We start from the raw sequence: 23835 nt of genomic DNA on the forward strand, positions 1-23835 counted from the left end.
AAGCCGTTAAGATAGCAACAATCCCCAAATTGGTCTATAGACATGATGTAATCCCTTTCAAAATTCTGAGAGCCTTTTCTGAGATATCAACAAACTGATCCTAAAATTCATGAGGAATTGCAGGGGCCCCCAAATAGCCAACCAGTCTTGGAGAACTAAATTGGAGGACTCACACTTCTTGATTTCAAACTTACTACAAAGCTATAGTAATCAAACTGTGGTATTGACATACAATAGACATATATCAATGGAATAGAACTGAGCTAGAACAACAAACCATATGTTTGTGATCAGTGGCTCTTCAACAAGGGTGCCAGAAGCATTCAGTTCGAAAAGAATAGTCTTTTCAACAACTGGTGCTGGGAAAATTAGACAGTCACATGCAAAAGAATGAAATTGAACCCTGTAGTAGGCAGAAAAATAGTCCCCCAATGGTGTCCACACCCTAGTTCCCTAAATCTGAATTTGTTAGGTTACTTGGCAGGGGGAAATGAAGATTGCAGATTGAATTAGGTTACATGAATGAGCACAATATCATCACAAGGGTCACGGAAAACGGGAGGAGGAGGAGGAGCATGAAAAAGACCCAACCCACTGCTGATGGCTTTGAAGATGGAGGAAGAGGCCATGAGTCAAGGAATGTGGGCAGTTTCTAAATGCTGGAAGAGGCAAGGAAGTGGATTGTTTCAGAAACTCCAGAAGCAATGCAGCCCTGCCAAACCTTGACTTTAGCCAAGTAAGATCCAGTTCTGACTTCTCACGTTCAGAACTGTAAAATAACTGGCGTTAAGCCACCAAGGTTGCGGTGTTTGTCACCTCAGCACTAGAAAACTAATACAGATCCCCACCTCAAACCGTATACAAAAGTTTAAATGTCAGGGCTAAAACGAAAACATTCTTGGAAAACAGATGCATCAATCTTTATGAGCTTGGGTTAGAAAATGATTCCAAAAGCAAGAGTGGGGCTTCTGTGGCAGTCTAGCAGTTAAGGCTCCATGCTCCCAGTGCAGGGGGCACAGGTTCAGTCCCTGGTTGGAGAACTCAGTTCCCAAATGCTGCATAGTGTGGCCAGAAAAAAGAAAAACCGGGCTTCATCAAAATGAAAAATATTTATGTTTCAAAGGATACTACCAAAAGAGTGAAAAGACAATCCACAGGATGGGAGAAATTTGCAAACCATATCTTACAAGGATTTAGTATACAGAATTATATTAAGAACTCTTCCAACTCTAAACAGACAACCCAGTTAAAAACTGGGCAAAGGATCTGAATGACATTTCTTTTCAAAGGAGGTGTACAGATGGCTTCCCAGGTGGCTCAGTGGTAAAGAAACTGCTTACCAATGCAGGAGATGCAGGTTCGATCCCTGGATTGGGAAGATCCCTCTGGAGAAGGAAATGGTAACCCATTCCAGTATTCTTGCTTGGAGAATTCCATGGATCCTGGTGGGCTACAGTCCATGGGGTGGCAATGAGTCAGACAGGACTTAGCAACTAGACAACAACAAACACATGAAAAGATGTTCTGCTTATTAGCCCTCAAGAAATGGAAATCAAAACTATAAGGAGATACCACTGGATAACCACCAAAATGATCACAATAAAAAAGAGAACTTCCCTGGCAGTCCAGTGGTTAAGACTCCAAGATTGCACTGCAGGGGGCGCAATTTTGACCGTTTGTTGGGGAACTAAGATCCTGCATGCCTAGCAGTGTGGCCAAAACAAGAAAAAGAAAAGAAGTACTGACAAGGATATGGGGAACTGGAACTCACACACTGCTGTTGGGGGGAATATAAAGTGATACAGTCACTGTGGAAAACAGTCTGGCAGTTCCTCAAAAGGTTAAACATAGTTACCATGTGACCTAGCATTTCCACACCTAGGTTTACACCCGAGAATTCAGGACATATGTTCACACAAAAACTTTTACACAAATGATCACAGCAGCATTACTCACAATAGCACACCCCCCCCAAAAGGAAATAAATCAACATCCATCAACTGGTGGTTAAAAAAATAGATGCTTTTGAACTGTGGTGTTGGAGAAGACTCTTGAGAGTCCCTTGGACTGCAAGGGGATCCAACCAGTCCATCCTGAAGGAGATCAGTCCTGGGTGTTCTTTGGAAGGACTGATGCTAAAGCTGAAACTCCAGTACTTTGGCCACCTCATGCGAAGAGTTGACTCATTGGAAAAGACTCTGATGCTGGGAGGGGTTGGGGGCAGGAGGAGAAGGGGACGACAGAGGATGAGATGGCTGGATGGCATCACCGACTCGAGGGACGTGAGTTTGAGTTAACTCCGGGAGTTGATGATGGACAGGGAGGCCTGGCGTGCTGCCATTCATGGGGTCGCAAAGAGTCGGACACGACTGAGCGACTGAACTGAACTGAACCCATACAATGGTATATTGTTTGGCTATAAAAAGGAATGAGCTACAACTTGGATGAATCTAAAAACATGCTGAGAGAAATAAGTCAGACACCATAGGCCACAGATTGTGTGATTCCATTTCTGTGAAGTGTCCAGAATAGATAAATCCATAGAGACAGAAAGTAGTAGTTGCCAGAGGTTGAGGACAATGGATATGAGGGGTTTTGGGTGATGAAAATGTTCTGGAATTAGACATAGGGGATGCTTGCATAACCTTGTAAATATACTTAAAGCCGCTATGTTGCAATATTTAAAAGGGCGAATTTGTGGTCTAAATAATTAGCTCAATTAAAGATAGTGATTTGGGCACAAGGAACAATCGGAATGAAGGCGTTGAAGCCAGACACAGGCTGGAAACAATTATCCATGGTACAAGGGAAGCAGCCTGCAAGACAGCAGTGCTAGCCAGAGAGCCTGGACTCTCCCCTGAAGTTATGGGGACGCCAGGAGAGTGGGGCAGGGACCCAGCCTGCAGCCCCCTCCTCGGGAAGCTCTTGGCGCGAACTCTCCTCTTCCATATGCCCTCTTGAGCAGCTGCTGCTGCTTCCTGGTCCCTTGTGCACGGCTCAGCCCCTGCCTCTCACAGCACACGTGCCAACACCAGGCTGGGCCGTTTCTCTTCCCACAGATACAGGCGTCCTCTCTGTGCACATTCTTCCAGGGTCCATCCAGAAAGGAGCAGCTCGTGGCGGAGCACCATCAGCTCCCACCTCTCTTCATGATTTTCTGAGGGTCCCCAGGGGCAAGTCATGGAGCTTCTAATTTGGTATGGGGAAAAAAAAAAAAAAAAACATCTATCAAGCCACAAGGAGGCATAGAGGAACCTCTGATAAAAGAAGTCACTCTGAAAAGATGACACCCAGTTTGATTCCAAATCCATCCATGAGTCTGGGAAAAAAAACTAGGGAGACAGTAAAAAGAACAGTGGTTGCCTCAGGTTGGGATAGGAGTGATGAGAGATGGAACATAGGATTTTTAGAGCAAGAGAAACTATTCTTTGTGATACTCTTAAGGGTGGTTGCAAGCCATTATGTATTTGTTGAAACCCATAGAATGTACAACAGAGTGGAACCCTAATGTAAACTGTGGACTTGGCTTAATAATAATGTATCAACATTAACTCATCAGGTGTAACAAATGTAACCCATGAATGTCAGATGTTAATTCTAGTGGAAACTGGTCAAAGGGCATAAGAGAATTCTGTACTTTCTGCTCATTTTTCTGTAAACCTCAAACTGCTGTAATAAATAAAATCTATTAATCTTTAAGAGCAAACACACACAGAGCCGGAACAGAAGAGTCATCGGGATTATTTTCTTGCTGGTCTGGAGAGAACCTCTTACATTGTTGCAGCTAGAGTGACTGACTTTGCAATGAGAAAGGTCCCCACTAGACCACTTCCTCGCCAGAGCCCCTGACAATAACTTCATTCCCCTCCCTGTGTCTTCAGTTTCCTCATTTGTTCAACAGGGACCGTGATGACACCTTTGGAGGTGGTCGGATGTCTGAAGGGATGTTACCTGGAATGCACTTGCTTATCAGCACACCAGGGGCCTCCATCCCCACCACGACATATCTTTCTCACCTTCACTGGGCATCTCAAAGGCTCTACCTGGCATCACCTTCCTTGCACTGTGGGCAGTGAAGGACCAGCACCCCACAACAATAGTTCATCCATTCTTAGGCTGGTCCAGGGCTCATCCAACCCCTATCCATCCCCAGAGTCACCCCCTGGGTGCCCCCACCTAGCACCTAGCAATTTTCATAAGATTTTCTTCCTCTCTCCTTTGGAGACAAGATAAGACAGACATTGTAATTCTGGAGGAGGAAGCTGAGAAGATGAACTCTGGAGCTCAATGTCCTGGGTTCAAATCCCAGCTCAGACAGTTACCCTCGCAGGCCTGGTGGCTCTCACTCAGAGCTACAGCCACACATGCTGGCCCCCCAGAGAGGGGCGGCCAGACCTGCCGAGACATACCATCTGTCCCGGGCCATCCTGTGCACCTGCCAGAACCCAGAGGCTGTAGGGAGGTGGTAAGAACTCTAACCCGTGGCCCCTCCACCCCCTACCCAGTCCCCAGACCCTGGACCTTGCAGGCTGGAGAAGAGGCAACAGGAGCTGTCAGTAAAGGCCGAGTGTGTTCTGCCCGTGTCTGGCGACTAACCATGTGTTCCCTGGGAGGGGCCTGCTCTCTGAAACTCACAGGGTTCTGGGCCACATGGGGACAAAAGATGAGTGACTGAGCTCCTATCAGGCACCAGACGCTCTGCAGGTTTATTTCTTAAACTCAACGAGGAAACAAAACCTCAGTGCTTGAAAAGGCCCATGCAAAACAGCACGGGGTCATTTGCTACTGGCCTTGCTGTTCTAGCTGCCGGACGGTGCTGCCAGAGGGAGGGACGGGGAGCAGTCTGGGTGGCCAGGCCCACCGATGGGTGTCTGGGATGAGCCACCGACGAAGCTGATGGGAAGGTCCGGGCTGTCCTGGCGGGGTGGTCTTGGGATGTCACCAACCAAGGGTCCAAGTTGTTACTAGCAAGGTCAGGGGAACAGTCAATGGGGCAGGAACCCCTGAGGGCATCTCAGAGGCCACCCCTGACCTGGCAGCTCCCCCAAATCCACTGCTGCCATTCCCCTGGGTCCTGCCAGCAGCCACGGCAGGTGGGGTCCCCAAGAGGCCTCCTCCAGTGTAAGCATCTGAGCAGTGGGCCAAGCAGCCACGCAGGGCCATCTTCAGGTCCCCTCCAGCAGGAGCTCCATGGTGACAACTGGGCAGGAGCAACATCCAAGTGGTCACAGTCAGTTCCAGAAGTTTCTGGGGCATCAGGAAATGCAGGCAAGAGAAGCGAGAGCCACCAGGGACAGGAAGTGCAAAAGGCAATTGGCCCAGCTGGGCAGATTCCTTGCTGACCTGAAGGGCCCTGGGCTGAGGCCCCCTTGAACCCAGGTTGTCCAGACAGACCATCCCTAGCTCCGCATTCAGCAAGGAAGGCAGAGGGGCTGCCTGGAACTCCTACAGGGCTAAAATGTCCTGGCATCCAGCAGCCTAGGGAGGGCTGGGCTGGGTGGGGTTTGTTAATAAGGCACAGCTGAGAGGGAGGTGGAGCGGCCCCACTCTGGGTTTACCACCCTCCGAGGGAGGACCCGCAGAGGCCCCCAGGACAGCTGTGGGCCCCCACACAGACTGCAGCTCCCAGAAACGTCTGTTCTACTTTTGGCAGGAAGTGGGCAGGAGAGGAGAGATGGAGGAAGAGGGGAGCGCAGTTAGGGACAGCGGGGAGGCCCAGAAGCAGGGAGCACAGACAGACACACAGACACGGGAGTGGAAGACAGGCGGGGGCAGCCAGCTGGTGGAGAGGAGGAGGAGGGAGCCGGGAAACAAGGGCTGCTCCTGCGATCCGGCTTCTCCGCCCCAGAAGAGACCAGGGCTGTCCGTCTGGCTCCAGCCCGCCTTGCTCGCTGGGCCTGGTGTGGAGTCTTGGGCCGACACAGGAGTGTCAGAGGGCGAAGGCGCCTGAGCAGATGCGGGTGTAGACTCCCTGATCCAGAGGCAGGTAGTGGCCTTGCTTCAGGTCCAGGAAGAAGAGCCGGTCCGAGGTCTGGCGTGGGTCGAAGCCCTCGTGCTGCAGCCGGGTCTTCTGAATCTTGAAGGTGCCTGTGGGGACGGGGGCGGAAGTAGGGGTGGGGTGGGAGCTTGGCAGGGGGCTGCCAGGAACCCCACCACGCCCCAGCTCACTATTCTTTCCGGCACCTCCAGGCCTCTGAATGGGCTGTCCCCTCTGCCAGAAGCATTCTTCCCCATTTTGCCCGCCTGATTCCTCCTTGGCCTTTGGATCTCAGCTTCATGCTGCCTCCACCAGGGAGGCCTCCCTGACCACCCCCCGTGTGGCCCAAAACCATGTATACTCCCTGCCTGTCACATGTCAACCCCACACAAGACCAAGAAGGTGAAAGGGCTAGGTCGGTCACACAGGAGGTCAGGGGTCAGCAACTTATAGGCCCATGATCCACCCACGGACCAAATTCAACCCCCCAAATGAGGAAGCCACCCCTGGACACATACAAACTACTTACTGCTGTTTCTGCCCTATAGCTGAGGAGATGAATCATTGCTGCAGAGGCTGTGGCCCGCGAAACTGAAAATATTTACTATCTGGGCCTTAAAGAAAAAGTTTGCACTCCCTGCAGTAGACAATTAAAGAGGGGTTTTGTGAAAGATCTGGGTTTGTAGAAAATCGAGGGAGAATCCCTGTGTGCTCAAGAATTAGGAAGGTTGGTTTTCTTTTTTTTTTCCTTTTTAATGAAACTTCAGGGACTTCCCTCGTGTTTGGGACTCTGCACTTTCACTGCAGGGGATACAGGTTTGATCCTAAAATCCCGCAAGTTATGCTGCTTGGCCATTAAAAAATAAGGAAGGAGACTTGAAAAGCACAAACCTCAAGATTAAAAAAGCAGGGGCGGAGGTGATGATGGTGGTGTTTACCTTTGTATCAAAATTAAAGCTTCTTTTCAATAAAGGGCACCATGGACAAAGTTAACAGATTCCAAAATAGAGGAGATTTAAAATGTCTGAAATTGCTAAGGAATTAACATCTGCACTATTAGGAGGAACTCCCGTAAATCAGAAAGAAAAAATGAGACAATACTAAGATCGGTCAAAGATACGAGCAGGTGATTTACAGAATAGGAAACCTCAAAGGTGTGAGATGATTCGCTCACACTTCCTAATCCTCAGAAAAATGCCGAAAAGGAAGAGATGCACCAAACACTGCAGGACAGCCAGTGGGGTAGGAGTGAGGAACGGAAAGAAGGAAGCGTGCAAATACGACGAGAGGAGAGCTCAGCTCATAGTGCCAGCTGGCCGTGGACAGCAGGTTAGACCAGGTGCAGGGGCGGAACCAGAACGGGTAAGTAAATGGTTGAGAAACTAACAAATGGACGGACAGAGAGGCAGGGGGCCGCACCTGTAGTGTCCACCTGGGGCAGGAGGCGCAGGAAGATGGGCCGGGCATAGGGCGCCAGCACCTTCTGCAGTTCCTCGTACAGGGCGTTCGGGCTCAGCTGGCCGTGGGGGTCTGCAATGGCCGCCATGCCTGCTTTGCCCTCTACTCCTAGAGACAGAGATCTGGCTGAGACCCCCACCCTTGCCCCACCATGAGACCAGATCCATCCTCCAGTGGTGGCCTCTGGCTTCTGATCTCCAGCCCTATCCACCTGGGATAATGCTCGCTGAAGCAGTGAACGCTTTACTGAGCTCCTGCTGCACTCCCTGCAACCTTGCTGCTGCTGCTAAGTCACTTCAATCGTGTCCGACTCTGTGCGACCCCACAGACAGCAGCCCACGAGGCTCCCTGGGATTCTCCAGGCAAAAACACTGGAGTGGGTTGCCATTTCCTTTTCCAATGCATGAAAGTGAAAAGTCAAAGTGATGTCGCTTAGTCATGTCCGACTCTTAGCAACCTCATGGACTGCAGCCTATCAGGCTGTTCCATCCATGGGATCTTCCAGGCAAGAGTACTGGAGTGGGGTGCCATTGCGTTCTCCGCTGCAACCTTGAGCCACAGCTAATTTCATGAGCCCATTTCCTGGATGAGGAAACTGAAGCGCAGCATCAGGCATGAGGAATAATTCCAGATCCAGGCCACCACCCTGTTGAGTGGTTGTCCAGGCTGTGCACTGCTTTAGGTCTTGCCTACCAGGGCACCTGTACCTCCAAGTTCCTCTTGGCTGGGCTCCTCTGGGGCTGCCCCCAGGACCCTGGGACCACCCCCAGAGCCCCAGCTTGCCTGGCACAGCCACTCCATACACAGCCACATCTGTCTGGCCCAGCAGGCGACTTAGCACGCCTTCCACCTCAGTGGTGGAGACGTTCTCCCCACGCCAGCGGAAGGTGTCCCCACTGCGGTCCCGGAAGTACATGTAGCCCAGCTCATCCATCACCAGCACGTCACCTGGCAGAGGGGAGAGCGGGAGGTGAGACGGTGGCCCGCCACCCCCACAGCTGGCCCCCGGGCTCTGCACACCTGACAGGTAGGCGCTGTCACCCTTGCGGAAGACGCTGTGGGCGATCTTCTTGTTTGTGGCGCTCTCACTGATGTAGCCATCAAAGCGACGCAGCGGGTCCTGCTGGTTGATCTGACCCACGAGAAGGCCGGGCTCCCCTGGGGAGGAGGCAGCACTCAGGCTGTGCCGGGCGGGCAGGAGGTTCGCCCCCTAGCTCCCCGGGGGGCACTGGACAGGACCCTGCTCACCGGTCTGGCACGGGATGCAGAGGCCCTGGGCATCCCGCAGGAGTTCCATGGTGTCCTCGTTGACCTTCACCAGCCTGATGGGGTACACGTGGGGCAGGATGCGGCTGTTGAAGCCACAGGAACCAACCTGGGATGGGGCCAACCCAGTCAGCGAGGAGCCCTGCAGTGACATGGCGTGGCCTTCCCCGACCCCCACCCCCAACACCTTGCCTCTCCTGCCTCGGGGCCTAGAATTAGCACTAACTCTGTGACCTTCGATGATCTAAACGAGGGGGTTATGAAGTGCAGGCTCCCATCAGGGATCACGCCCCCTCTCTCCCTGTTCCCAGCCTCCCTTGCAGTCACGTGACGAGACCTGCCAGTCAGCCACCACTTCTTGGTCCTTAAAACCCTCCAGGCTGGCAGGAAGGGGATGCCCAGAGTGACTCTGAAGCCGTGAAGGGACCCTGGCAGAGCTGCTGCCCAGTGCATGGCACACTGCCTGGCTCAGCTCTATGAGCAGAAATGCCCATCTAGTGGGTTTGCACTGCCGCACATGGCTGGGCATGTTTGTTACAGCAGCAACCTCTGCTGGTTGGACAAGAGTGCACTCTGGGGCTGCACATTCAACTCCTGTGCACGGTGCGGACCAGGCCTTGTCGTCCAATGCTGGGGCCCCAGCAGCAAGAGACAGAAAAGAATGCCTGCCTCCGGGGCGCTTGCTTTATTCTCCTTTCCTGTCCCTGACATTGGGTGGGAAACGCTTGATAAGGGAGAAGGAGGGTCCTGCAAGGATATATCAGAGATAATACTTGCTAATCATAAACGTCTGCGTGGTTTCAGAGAGCTTACTGCAGGGGGAAAGAGTGCTATGCTGAGTTCAGGATGTTCCATGATCAGAACAAACCTAAATTGTTAATCCCATTTACTGATGAGGAAACTGAGACCCAAGAAGCCTGAGTGACTTGCCTAGTAGATCAGCACCCCATTCCTGGCCCTGGGTCCCCCAGAACCCTGCTCTCCCTTCCACCTCTATTGCTACAAATTGAGGCTCTGAAAAGCTGAGGCACAGAGCCATGCTGTGAATCGGAACTTAGGGGCAACAGTCAGGTGACTGAGCAAGCTGGCAGGAAGGCTGCCCAGCACCCTGGCCGAGATGCCCACCACAAACCAGGCTGTTCTATGGGAACCCAGGCCGGCGAGGCAGAGGGAGCAGTGCTCCCGGAACCCCCAGCCCTGCCTGGGCCGCCCCACCCCCGCCCACCTTCCCATCCATGTTGGCTATGCTGCAGTTGCACTCGGTGGCCCCGTAGAACTCGCCGATCTGGCGGACGCCGAAGCGCTCCGTGAACTCCTCCCAGATGGACGGCCGCAGCCCGTTGCCCACTGCCAGGCGCACACGATGCCGTCCTTCCGCCTCGCGCACCGGCTGCTTCAGCAGGTAGCGGCAGATCTCCCCGATGTACTGGACCACCTGGGGGAGGCGTGGGAAGCGGGCAGTGGGCACCTGAGCTGGGGCAGAGAGGAGCCCACTGGGAGCAGAGGCTGCTGCGGGCTGGAGGCCCCCCAGACGCAACAACCTTCTTCCTCCCATCTGGGCGCTAGGAGCAAAATGGCCTTAAAGATTGACAGCAGGAGAACAGTCCAGACCATTTATACCTATGCACTCGCTCAGAGCCCTGTCTGAGCTCAGGCTGCCGGCCCACAGCTCTGACCTAGGGGTGGGATAACTGTCAGGTCATGTTCTTTGTGGCTTCCCTGAAGTAACAGCACAGACCTAGCCCCAGTGGCTCAGGGAGTCACCTACTGATCACCCCTCTCCGCCGGCTCCTTCTCTCTCTTTCCTGTGGCTCCACCTCTGGGGTCGTCTCCCAGATACCCCAGTTGCCCTTGAGTCCTCATCTTCAGGTGGGTTTCTGAATGTACCCTCCCCACTTTACAGATGCTCACAGACAGTAAGCGCCCACCATGGCTGATAACGTGGTAAAATCTGATTGGAATCTGGCCTCCTGGCTCCAGAGTCTCAATGAAACGGTTACATGTTCAGAATGAAGCACCATGGCAATCATAGCTTCAAAGTGCTCACACCAAAACGCATTATAAAATTGGACCTGTGGTCAGCTCCATCTGGCCCTGCCTTCCTCACTGCCTTGTGTCTCTCCAACTCCTGTGCTCACTCGGCCCTTGTCACATGGGTCGCCTCCTCAGGGCCTTTGAACATACCGTGCCCTTTGCCTAGGACACTCCTCCCTCTGATGCACTGAGAGTCAGGTCTCAGTCCAAATGCCACCAAGGCTGAGCAGGACTTGGTGCAGATCTGATGAATACAAGCCTGTCGAACACAGAGCTCATCTGTTTAATCCTCCCAACACTCTCTATTGAAGGTGAAGTCACCAAGAACCCAGAGAGGAGATACAGTTGGGCGAAGATCACCAGGAGGCAAGTCTGGGCAAGGCAAGATCAGAGACCCCTGATGGTTTCTCTCCCTCTGCCCTCTGCTCCTTCACGTGTCTTGGTGGCCCAGCCCACCCTATTTCCAGGGCAGAGCAAGTCATACAGCCTGGCCAATCAGCCCAGTCCATCCTCAGACACTGATTGGTTCAAGGATAAGCATGTGACCACAGCTCAGCCAATGAGAATCATCCCTGAGACTTTTAATGGATGGTGGGAACACAGGCTGTTTGTCAACCGGAGCTGCTGGGAACCCTCCTGCGGAAGGAAGAGTGGAGAGGAAGCCACTCACTAAGGAAAGAAGAGATCAAGAGGAAGAGAAAAACAAGAGAGAGATAGACTTCCCCCCACCCCAATCAAGGTGTGCCTGAAGCTGTCCACTATTTGGCCTCTTCAGTTTCATAAGTTGCTATATCTCTTTCATCAAGAAAGCGAGAGTTTAGGTTAGGGCTGGGGTTAGGGTTTTGGTTTTACCTGTCAGCTGACAAAGTCCTGCCTAAGAACAGAGCTGCCCTCCAGACCATCACAAGTCGTCCCAGGCAGCTTTCAACTGTCCTCTTCAGAAATTAGGCTGGGGAAGGGATAACACAACCACAACGGAGGCCGCTGAAAGTGACAATGACATCCCCGTGGCTCTGAGGCCAGCTCTGCATACTGAGAGTCAAATAGCTGATCTTTACTCTGGCCTGGACCTTCGGACAGACCCAGGGCTAAAGGGAAAGCAACTCAGGTCAGCTCAGAGAGGGAGACACCAGGTGCCCCATGCTGTGACCTCCAGCCTGCGGGGCAGCATCTGGGCAGAAGCTAGGAGTGAATTGTCAACCTGGGACCCCCGCTACAACTGCAAATGTACACACCCAAACGGACAGGGAGACACAGGAACTGTATACCCATGGATGGATGATGGGTTGACTTGTCTATTGCCTGCCCACCTGCTTTATGCAGCCAAGAAAGCAGATTACAGCCTGCTGCCTCTGATGAGGACAGCTGGCCAGTTGATCTGGGCCAGCACCCACTGCTGTAAAAAAAAAACCAGCCATGCAGTTTCCCCCACCCAACAGCCATGAGATGGGATTTCTGAACCCAGCAGCATTTCTTAAGTCCTGGTGGCATCCCTGGTGGCTCAGATGGTAAAGAATCCTCCTGCAGTGCGGGAGACCTGGGTTTGATCCCTGGGTAGGAAAGATCCCTGGAGAAGGGAACGACTACCCATTCCAGTATTCTTGCCTGGAGAATTCCATGGACAGAGGAGCCTGGTGGGCTACAGTCCATGGGGTCATAGAGAGTTGGACACGACTGAGTGACTTTCACTTGAGGATTCCACCCTATCTAATCTTTATAGAGCTCCCCAATGCTTTCTCTTGGTCACAGAAATAACTCCTCAAGGAAACAGAACGGAAGCCTTTCAGGGGCCTGGAGACAGTGAGCAAAGCCCGATGCAACATATGCATGTCAAGGACAAAGAGAGGGACCACCAGACACTGTGGGCCTCCCAGTAGGAGGCCATGACACCACCCACAGGGAGCCCCAGACAAAAAAGTAGACGTTGAATCAATCAAATATCTGTCTAAAGCAGTGGTTTTCAACCATGGCCAAGACACTTGACAACGTCTGGACACATTTTTAATTATCACAGTTGGGAGGTGGGGTCCTGGTGGCATCCAGTGATTTTAGGCCAGAAATGCTGTTAAAGATCCTACTGTGCACAGGATGGCCCCCACCACAGAGAATGAGGCAGCCAAGTCTCCACAGCACTGCAGTTGAGAAATGCTGAGCTTCCACTATGGAGAACAACACAGACAGTCCTTAAAAAACTAAAAACAGAGCTCCCATATGACCCAGCAATCCCACTTCCAGGCATATATCTGGACAAAACTCTAATCTGAAAAGATACATGCATCTCAGTGTTCACATGGAAGCAACCCAAATGTCCATTGACAGATGAATGGATAAAGAGGATGTGGTGCGTATACACAATGGAATAGACACACTACTCAGCCATAAAAAAAAGAACGAAATGATGCCATTCACAGCACCGTGGATGGACCTAGAGAGTACCATATAAAATGAAGTAAGTCAGGCAGAGAAACACAACTATCATGTATCACTTACATGCGGTATCTAAAAAACCGATGCAAATGCACTTATTTACAAAACAGAAACAGACTCACAGACATAGAAAACTAACAGTTATGAAAGGGGATCGGGGGTGGGAAGGGATAAACTGGACTCTGGGATTAGCAGATACACACGACTATATATAAAATGACCGCAGGACATGCTGTATAGCACAGGGAGCTATACTCAATACCTTGCAATAACCTGTAAAGAAAAAGAATCGGAAAAAGAATAGATATATATAACGGAATCACTTTGCTGTACACCTGAAACTGACAACATGGTCAATTAACTACACTTCAATTTTTAAAAATAGATTAAAAAAAAATTGCTGGGCTTAACCCTACTCCCAAGGTACAGGAAATACCAGAGTGACAGGAGTATGTCAAGGGACCTTGCAGCAATCCCCAGACTGGGAACACACCACAGGGCAAACCCCCTTTCTTCAATAAAAAAATTATAAGGGGAGGGAGGGAGAAAAAGGAGAAAGAATGAGAGAGAGACAAGGAATCTTACAAGAAACATCAACTAGTTGCTGTGTGTAGGTTTTATCTAATTAAAAATTTTTAAAAATATATAGAAACAAGAAAGCCCATATTTTTGACATGGTAAAACACTGGGGATGAGTGTCCGGGTTCCTGATGGTTGAGAAATCCTGTCGCTTTGGGGCTGTGATAATGATACTGCAGCTATGTGGCTGTGGGGTTTTTCTCCTCCTTTTTTTTTCTCTTTATTTTATCGTGGTAAAATACACATAACGTAAAATTCACCACCTTAGCATTTTCTTTTTCCATCTTAGTCATTTTTCTGTGTGTGCATGCTCAGTCCCTCAGTCATGTTCGACTCTTAACAACTCTATGGACTGTAGCCCGCCAGGCTCCTCTGTTCTTGGGATTTCCCAAGCAAGAATACTGGAGTGGATTGCCATTTCCTTCTCCAGGGGATCTTCCCAATCCAGGAATCAAGTCTGTATCCCAATTGGCAGGCAGATTCTTTACCAGTGCGCCACCTGGGTAGCCATTTTAAAGGGGTATTAAACATATTTACATTATTGAGCAGCCTTCACCACCATCCATCCCAGAACTCTTTTCATCTTGTAAATCTAAAACTGTATCCCCATTAAATGCTAATTCCCCATTCTTCCCTCCTCCCAGCCCCTGGCAACCACCACTCTATTTTCTGTTTATGATTCTAGCTACTGTGAGTACCTAATGTAAGTGAAATCAGGCGGTATTTGTCTTTTTTTGATGGGCGTATTTCATTTCGCATAATATCTGCAACGTTCATCCACATTGTAGCCTGTGTCAGAATCTCTTCCTTTTCGAGGCTGAATAATATTCCATTGTAGGGATGGACCATTTTGCTTATCCATTCATCTGTGGATGGACACTCGGGTTGCTTTCATGTTTTATCTATTGTGAATAATCTGCTATGAACATGGATGGACAAATAATCTCTTTGAGACTCTGCTTTCAGATCTTTTGTTTTAAGAACAGTCCTCACCAAACACAAAAGCCCACACAGAGGTCCCATTTACAAGAAATGTCCAGAACAGGCCAGCCCACAGAGACAGAAAGCTTCCTGGTTGCCATGGGGCTGGGAGGGAGGAATGGGGAGTGGCTGCCAGTGGGGACAGGATTTCCTTTTCAGGTGATGGAAGGTTTTCAGAACTGTATAGAGGGGCTAGTGGCGCAACACTGTAAACAGACTAAATACCACTCAAGTGTCCACTTCAAATGGCTAATCTTACGTAAATTTCACCTCAATTAGAAAAAAACCCAATCATCTTTTGGAGGTTTTACTGAGGTATCTATGCAGGAAACAGGCTGCTGTCTGGAGCTGCTTCATAAGACTGGAGGAGGGACATGGGTGGGGAGGCGGAGAGGGGAGGACAGGGTATCTGACTCCTCTGGAGCTGAAGGATGGGTGCCTGGGAAGCCCCTAAATGTTTCTGTCTGCATTTGTATTTGCAACTGTCAATAATTAAGTTAATCAAATGGACTGTTTTCTATGTCAAGATTCAGATTAGCAATTTTTCCCAAGATCCCCCCCACACACACACACCTCCAAGTAGAACATAAAATCCTCAGAAGCAGAGCATGGCACAGCCCTCACCCTGAGGGACCCCACAGGATGCCAGCCCAGAGCCCCCACCTTGCCCTACTGTGTGATTCAGGCAACTGGCTGAACCCCTCCCAGCCCCCGCCTGTTCAAGGTGAGGGCAGTACCTCCCAATTTGTCAGTCTCTGGACACACCCCCTTCTCACTCTTTCCTCCACCTGGAGGAAGGTACTAGCACCTGTATTTCCAGCCCCACCATGGCACTGAAACCTTTCGGCTGTCTCCTCGCACTGAGGAGGGCAGAGGGGAGGAAAGGACTTGTCTTAACCCCTACCTGCTCTGCAGGACAGTGGATGCCCCCCACCTCTGCCTCATGCTTACCCCACCAGGAAGCATGACCCACCCATTTGCCTGCAGCTACCAGCAGGGAAAACCTTTCTGGCACAGGGTGTGGGGAAGGTAGCATCTTAAGGAGCTCAGGCAGTCTGCCTCCAATCCTAACTGCATTAGAAGCCTCAGTTTCCCTACCTGCAAAACGGGTGTGATGCCTTTGCCTGCTCCCAAGCAGCTATGAGGATACAAGGAGCTTACATGTTGAAGGTTTAGTCTCTGGCCCGACAGAGAGCATAAAGCACCGATGACCCCCTCTGAGCCCCCTCACGTCCCTGCAAGGCAGCCATTCAGAGAAGGCAGACGGGTGGGAGGAGGGTAGGGGTGAAAGAGGGGCGGGGCCTGACCGGGCGGGGGCGGGGCCTGACCGTGCAGTTGTACTTGACGCAATCATCCCAGAAGCGGCTGGCTGAAAACTTCTTGCGCAGGACCACCGTCAGCCCATAGATGAGACACTGACCCACGCCCATGATGTTCCCTGCAGAGAGTGGACTCGGTGAAGGGTCCCTGGTCCCCCGCCCCCTTCCCCGCCCGAGCCGCCCCGTGGTACCTGCCGAGTGGTACAGGGGCAGACAGTCGTAGAGCACATCTGCTGCCTGCATGCTGTAGGAGTAGTGCCCAAATGCCGCGATGCGGTAGTACCTGCGGGGCAGGGAGTGCAGGGGCTGGGGCCCACGTCCCCGAGAAAAGCGTGGGAGTTGGGGGGGCAGCGTGCTGGGTACTGGGGACACAGTAGGGACCCAGGCGGAGCCAGCCCAGCTCTTAGGGGCCTTAGAGGCTGGCGGGTGAGGAACATGCAACAAAGAAAGGAAATGATGCTTGGTGCCATGAGGAATATAACAGAGCAACAGAGAGAGGCTGAAGGGGACAAAGCCAGGGAGGCTGGGGTATCCTCGCTGGGGAGGTGACTGAGACCTGGTAAGAAGGCGCTGTGGGGAGAGCTAGGGAAGGGCAAGCAGGTGAAGTGCAGAGCATATGCAAAGGTCCTGAGGTCAGAAGCAACCTGGCAGGTTGGAGAAATTGAGGACAGAGCGAGCAAAGAGGCAGAAGAGGAAAATGGCATCAGAGAAGCGGCAGGTGGCGCACAACACGAATGAGGCTTTTTATCCAAGGGCCAAGGTAAGTACAGGGCGGTTTGGCATGAGTTGGGATGTCCTCTGGTCGTGGAGGAGAGGAGGGCTGTTGGGGGCAGGTGGAGGCTGAGGAGGGGCAGAGGACAGCACTGGGTCCTGAGATGGGCTGTGGGTTTTACCCAGTTGAGATCAAGATGCCCACAATATCCTCAACAAGAGCTGGGGACGGGGGGGGGGGGGGGGGGGGGTGGGGAGGGAGGCAGGAGGATCAAGCCTTAGAGACGACCTGGAGTGGCTCTCCAGTGCGGGTGGGGGTGGGGGGCGGCGGAAGCGGGGTGGGCAACACCCACGAGCCCCTCACCTGCTGTGCACGATGATGGCAGCCTTGGGCAGCCCCGTGGTCCCCGACGTGTAAATGTAGAAGAGTCGATCTGAGAGAGACACGGGTGTTGGGGACCAGAGGCTGGGCTGGGTGGGACGAGGGGACAGGATAGGCACGGGCAGGGGGATCCCACCTGAACTCACCATCCATGCCCTTGCCAGGGGGCTGCGCCAGGGGGTCTGTGGAGGTCTCCTTCAGCAGCAGGTCCAGGAGTTGGGTGTCCGGTAAGACGCCATCAGGCCCCACGTCTCCAGAACAGAACTTGACCAGGCTCTTGCCCAACTGCCCGCTCACCTCCGCCACCGCTGCAGCGCGAAACATGTCGTGGTTGAAGATGGACAGGTGCCCCTCCCAGGGCCGGGGAAGCACTGCCTCCTTGCCCTGAGCAGCCCCAGGCCCCCACCGAGAAGATGCTACCCACACCCGGCCTCACCCGCCGCCAGCTCCCCTCCGAAGACCAGGGCTTTGGCGCCCGAGGTGCCCAGGCAGAAAGCCAGGGGCTCCCGCCGCAGGTTCACGTTGAGCAGCGCGGCCTCCACACCTGCCTTGGCCAGGCCCAGCCAAAGCCCCACAAACTCGGGCCGGCCCTCCATGAAGATGGCCACCACGTCGCCCGGCGCGAAGCCCAGCCGGCGGAACAGGTTGGCCACAGCGTTGGAGTAGGCATCCAGCTGCGCGAACGTCCAGCACGCACCGCTGCCCGCGTCCACCAGCGCCAGGCGCTCGGGCCGCCGCTGAACCACCGCCTGGAAGATCTGCGGGATGGTGTGGCGCGCGCGCTGGTGCCGCCGCAGCTCCAGGCGCACGCGTATCAGCACGGAGAGGCCGCTGCGAGGGGGGATGAGGAGCCGGTGTCACTGGGTGCCCCGCTCACCCCAGGATACCTCCCCAAGCCTCGGCATCCCCACACGGAGAGGGCAGAGGAAGAGACCCCAGTTCCCTAAGGCCGGCGAGGGTTCAAAGAGGATGCTTGGGGTGCCGGGTCTCTCGGAGGACTAAGGGCAAAGGGCTATTTCCCAACCAGCCCAGAAGGAGGCGGATTCTCAAAGCTGGCTATGCAGTGTTAATCAGACTCACCCTGTCCTCCCGCATCACAGCTTGCCCGGTGACCCTCAGGAGCTAGGGCCCAGTCCTCCTTTCTCCTTACTGGGGGATCCAGAGTACCCCATGCTGACTCCACACCGCCTCCAGCCTGGACTCCTCATGCCCTGCCTGCCTCAGCTGAGCCCTGGGGTCCATCCCTGAGCTGCGTGGCTGCCCCACTCCCGAGTCACTGAATGGCACTAGGCTGAGGTGACTGGGCCATCCGGCTCGGGTGCCCCCACCTAAGGTGGGGAGCTGCCTCTGCCCAAGGTGGGGCCAGGAGACAGGCTAGTGAGAGGCCCCAGTGGCAGGTGTCCTGTTCCTCTGTCCCCACCTGACAGCGGATACAAGGCGATCAGACGTCAGAGGGGAAAGGAGAACTCCAGGAGAAGGAGCCAGCCTCCTGAATGACCCTGTTGGGATGAGCAGCCATCGCTGACGCCAGGCCGTGAGATGAGACTTGAACTTGTTTGTATTGTTTAAAGCAAAAGTGATGGCTTTTAGATCACGAACCGAGAAAGCCAGAATTTCCTAGTGCAGGAGCTCAAGAAACAAGTGGTCTCCTGGCTTTATCTGGCTCCCTGGCCCACCATCCAGAGCCCCTGGCTCTGAGAGGTAACTTGGTGCTGGGTTAAGCCACTGATGAGTGAGGACCTGTTTGTTACAGCAGCTTCCTCTGCCCTGACCAATACAAGTGGTCTTGACTCTGCTCCCTCTTTAGGCTTCATCTGGCTATTGTGTCCCACCAGTTTTAGCATCAAATTGGTTATCAGAACCATCCTTTGTGTCCCTACTGCTTCCTCGGTGCTGATTCCTTAATTCCCTGCAATGGCTTCCTCAGACTCAACAGATTCACAACAGACCTCAGCGTTTTCATTCATTCATTCGTTCCCTCTGTTCTTAATTCATGAAGGCACCTGATGTGTATCAGGACCTACTGTGTTGTTTTTTTCAGTTTGAAGATCTAATTGGCTTTATTTATATTTTAATTAGAAGATCTAATTGGCTTTATTTTTGTTTGTTTCAGGATTTCTTTTTTTCTTGGTACCAGCACCTACTGCACGCTGGGCATTCTTGGCTCAGAGATGACTAGATCCAACCCTTCGAGGCTCATAGTTTTCCCATGAGAGAAACCCCCTCTACATAAATGAATGAGCATGAGGAAAGTGCTCGATGATGACAGGGCTGTCAGAGTGACATGGGTCAGAATGGAGGCAGTGGTGGCCCCGGAGAGAGCCAGGTAGGTAAGGCCTGTGCAGGGAGGGCCTCAGAAGTGAAAAGCAGTGGTGTGAGCGTAAAGCCAGGTTCACAGCCAGTGCAAAGGTCCTGGGGTCGGACTGGACCTGGGGAATGGAGGAAGACAAGGTCTTGGGTGGGTCAGGAAGGTCTGTTAGAGGAGAGGTTGGATCCACACAGCCACCTGCAACGCAGTTTCTAAAAACAAGAGGTCAGGGTTCTGAGAGATTTATGAGACTTCCTGTTTGGGTCAAGCTGCGCATCCTGAGAGTCCCTGGAGGGCCCCTCTAGCTGCCCCTGGGAAGGGACCGGGATCCTGTGGCCCTTGTGACTTGGCTCAGCCAGAGCACCTGCACACACGTCTCCTGCCAGCACACTGAGCTAAGCACAGCCCTACACACCTGCTCATTCTCCGGTGACTCCTTTCACCTCCTCCCCCAGGGAGCCTTCCAGGCCTCGGGCCCTGTGCTGTGCCCACTGCTCCCCCATCATGTCCCCAAAGGGGGCCAGTCCGGACTGCGTGCTGGCTGGGCTCAGGGAATGTTCTCTTGTCCACCCCAAGAGCCCTCCCAACCCTCTTAACCCGCAGCCCCCCATCAAAACCCCTGAAGCCACCCTGTTGTGAGTCCATTTTCCCCAGGGTTTTGAGCAGCCAGGGAAGTCACCTCTGCTCCAGCCAAGGAGCCTAGCATGTAGCAGATGCTCAGTAAACAGAAACTGAATGGCTGTTCTTGCCTGAACTCAGGACCTGGTGTGCCTGCCCTCTCCAGCAGCCAGCACAGGAGCACAGACTACTCCATTCATCCCCAGATGGGGAGCACCTGCTGTGTGCCAGGCCTAGAGAGACCCAACCCTCCTCCCCCTCCGTCCTCCCCACAGATTTCCCCCTCACTCACTCACTCCAGCCTCCTTGCTGTTGCTTGAGCACACCTGGTGGGCTTCCACCTCAGGGCCTTTGCACAGGCTCTGCCCTCTGCCTGGACCACTCCTCCCAACATCCAAGTGGCTCCTCGTCCATCTCGGTGCGGTCTTGGCTCAGGTGGCCATTCCTGGACGCCCACCGGTTACTGCACCACCCCCTCCTCTTCCCTCCCGGGTCCCTGCTCTGTTGTCTTGTTTTCTGGCTGCAGGGCATGGTTTGTGGGATGTCACTTTCCCAAGCAGGAATGGACTCCCATCACTAGGCCACCAGGGAACTCCCTCCTACTTTTTAAAAAAATTATTATTATTCTTTGGCTATGCCTCAAAGCATGTGGGATCTTAGTTCCCCACCAGGGGTCAAACTCACAGCCTCTGTAGTAAAAGTATGAAGTCTTAACCACTGGGCCGCCAGGAAAGTCCCCTCCCTGCTTTGTTTTTTTTTAACACGGACTTATGGTCTTTAAAGGGCTTCCCTCGTGGCTCAGATGATAAAGAAACTGCCTGCAATGCAGGAGACCTGGGTTCAATCCCTGGTCTCAGGAAGATCCCTGCAGAAGGGAATGGGAACCCACTCCAGTATTCTTGCCTGGAGAATTCCATGGATAGAGGAGCCTGGCAGGCTACAGTCCATGGGGTCGCAGAGTCAGACATGACTGAGCAACTAACACACACACACACACACACAAATGCCAAATGCAGTTTACTCGTTCACCATCTGCCTCTGAGTTGTCTCTCCCTGCTCCTGGTAGACAGGACTTCTGTCTTTTCATTCTCAGCCCAAGAGAAACAGCAGTGGAGCAGACAGACCAAGGTTCATCCTCTTGGAGTAGAGTGAGCCTGCCACAAATAATTGCATGGGACACTTGGAGGAAGGGAGGAGTGTCTGGGGCTCCCAGGCCAGGCCTGAATCTCGCAACCAAAGGGAGCAGCTGGCCAGGTCCTGGTCAGATCCTTGGCAAAGGCAGGAGCAGCCACACATGAATAGGGTCTCGGGGCAAGGCCTGTCTGTCTAGGGGCCAGCAATGGGGACAGATGTGAAGAGCAAGGACAAGGAGTCCTGGGCAGCTCCCTGCCCACCAGGTCCCTTTGGGTTCCTGCCCTGTTCCTCTTGGTGGCTGAATGGATCCTTGTAAGCGAACATCTCCAGTTGGAGGGTTCCCTTCATCAAAGCCACTGTTTGCAGCAACCTGGTGAGGGGCCCCAGAGGAAGCAACTCCCTCTGCATCTGACTAGGAGCCTGGCACATAGTCTGTGCTCTGTAAACAGAGGTTGGATGGTTGTATGCACATCCCTGAACATGGAGCCCAGAATCCTGTCCCCTCCTGGCAGCCAGTCCAAAGGCAGAGTTTCCATCATTCAACCCAGAAGCAGTGAGCACCTCTTGTGGACAGGTGACCTGGTCAAGTGGAAGAAGGCAGGTCAGTGGGGGCCTGGGGCGGAGGGCAGGGACACCAACAGCAAAGGGGCAGGAGAGGTCCTTGGGGAGATGGGAAGGTCCCATGTCTTTCTGAAGCGATTAACCCAACTTTTACAAATGTGTATTTGTTTGTGGCTGCTCTGGGTCTTGCTGGTGTGCGTGGGGTCTCTCTGGTTGTGGCCAGTGGGGGTGGCTCTCTGCTTGTGGTATGCAGGCTTCTCATTCCAGTGGCTTCTCTGGTTGTGGAGCACTGGCTCCGGGGCAGGTGGGCTTCGGGAGTCGCAGCTCGAGGGCTCTAGAGTGCAAGCTCAGAAGCTGTGCATGTGGCCCCTCGGCATCTGGGATCTTCCTTGACCAGGGACTGAACCGGCATCCTTTGCACTGCAAGGCAGATTTTTAACCCCTGGACCACCAGAGAAGCCCAGGAATGTTCTATATCTTGATGGTGGTGGTAACCTGGGTGTGATACCCTAAGCCCCACTTGACCACTTAGAATGGGTACATTTTATTATACGTAAATTATACCTCAAAAGCAATCCATGAAGACAGAGCAGGTTGGTGGTTACTAGGAGCTGCGGAAGGGGGAATGGGAAATGACTGCTAGTGGGGACAGGGTTTCCTTTTGGGGCGAGGGACATGTTCTGGAATTAGAGCTAACGGTTGCACAACATTGTGAATGTACTCTATGTTGCGGATGGTAAATTATATGCATTTTACTACAACAAAAATTACTGAAACTTGTGACGCCTATCTGTGGCAAGGTTAAAAAAGGGAGTCCTTGCCTTCCAGAGATATACTCTGGAAAACTAACAGATGAAAATGTGCCACTGAGATTCAGACAGAGGAGGAAGTGGGCGGAGATGAGGAAACAATCATATGAAGATCACGAAGGCTGTGGGGTTGGCCACGTGGGCTTATTACATTATTCTTTCTACTTTTGCAGCCTTGAACTTTCCAGAGTAAAATTTTTAATACAGAATTTTAAAAAATAAAATAAAATTTTAAAATTAAATAAAATAAATTTTAGTTTGAAATAAAATGTTTCCATTTTAAAAATTAAAAATTTTTAATTTTTTTTTTTGTCCACACTATGAGGCTTGCAGGATCTTAGATCCCTGACTAAGGAGCAAACCTGGGTGCCCTGCAATGGAAGCATGGAGTCCTAACCACTTCACTGCCCAGGGAATTCCCTAAATTTTAAAAAATTAAAAATCAGTTTAAAAAATAATACTTTAACTCTCCAAAGGCTCCCATTGTTTTGTTAATCAAATGCCTTCCCTGTGTCCTGGGAAGCCCAGCATGGACCGGCCCCATGCATCTGACCACCTCTTCACCCTTCGTTCCCCCAGCTTGCTCTTGCCTCCTTTCCTGATCTTCAGCAAGTCAAAGGTTCCTACCCTAGGGCCTTTGCACAGCTTCCACTGCCTGGAGAACTCTGCCCTAGCCCCTCATTGAGGCTCAAGGGTAATTTGCTACCCAGCAGTGGGTAACGGTGGGTAAATACACTCCCAGTTCCCACCCCAATATGGTTTTATTCCTTCAGAGCAATCATCACAACCTGAAGCTGTGGGCTTCAGTTCTTCCCTTGTGGGTTTCCTAAGTTCTTTGTCTGTTTCCATGACAGCAGGCACCCCATCTGTCTGTCTGTTGTGTCCAGAGCTGTAATTCCAGCACTAGAGATAGGGCCTGGAATGTAAGGACAATGCTGGTGGCCCACAGGCTGGCCTGACTGCGACCCAGTCTCTTCCGTCTCTGGGACTGCAGTTGTGGAAGAGTGTCCCCCAGATTCATGTACACCTGGAACCTCAGACTGTGACCTTATTTTCAAACAGGGTCTTTGTAGATATAACTAAAGTAAATATGAGATGAGGTCTTCCTGATTGCCTAGATGGGCCCTAAATCCACTGACAGGTATCTTTATAAGAGAGAAGTGGAGAAGGCAATGGCACCCCACTCCAGTACTCTTGCCTGGAAAATCCCACAGACAGAGGAGCCTGGTGGGCTACAGTCCATGGGGTCGCAAAGAGTCGGACATGACTGA

The 23835-nt window shown here is 52.4% G+C and overlaps 1 protein-coding gene across 1 annotated transcript in view; it reads right to left on the reverse strand.

Moving 5' to 3' along the window:
• Positions 1–4769: 4769 nt before the first annotated feature.
• Positions 4770–23835, reverse strand: part of SLC27A1 (solute carrier family 27 member 1) — a 38303-nt gene continuing 19237 nt past the window's right edge. The window contains exons 3-13 of the mRNA XM_068980245.1: positions 17571–17965; positions 17281–17442; positions 17117–17186; positions 16233–16324; positions 16051–16160; positions 9927–10136; positions 8684–8810; positions 8456–8593; positions 8219–8383; positions 7397–7543; positions 4770–6087 (exon numbers count right to left, since the gene is read on the reverse strand). Coding sequence (XP_068836346.1) covers positions 5930–6087; positions 7397–7543; positions 8219–8383; positions 8456–8593; positions 8684–8810; positions 9927–10136; positions 16051–16160; positions 16233–16324; positions 17117–17186; positions 17281–17442; positions 17571–17965 — 1774 coding nt within the window. The 3' untranslated portion in view covers positions 4770–5929. The remainder of the gene's footprint in view (positions 6088–7396; positions 7544–8218; positions 8384–8455; positions 8594–8683; positions 8811–9926; positions 10137–16050; positions 16161–16232; positions 16325–17116; positions 17187–17280; positions 17443–17570; positions 17966–23835) is intronic.

The sequence above is a fragment of the Capricornis sumatraensis genome, chromosome 9, assembly GCF_032405125.1.
Source record: "Capricornis sumatraensis isolate serow.1 chromosome 9, serow.2, whole genome shotgun sequence".
NCBI classification, from domain to species: domain Eukaryota; kingdom Metazoa; phylum Chordata; class Mammalia; order Artiodactyla; family Bovidae; genus Capricornis; species Capricornis sumatraensis.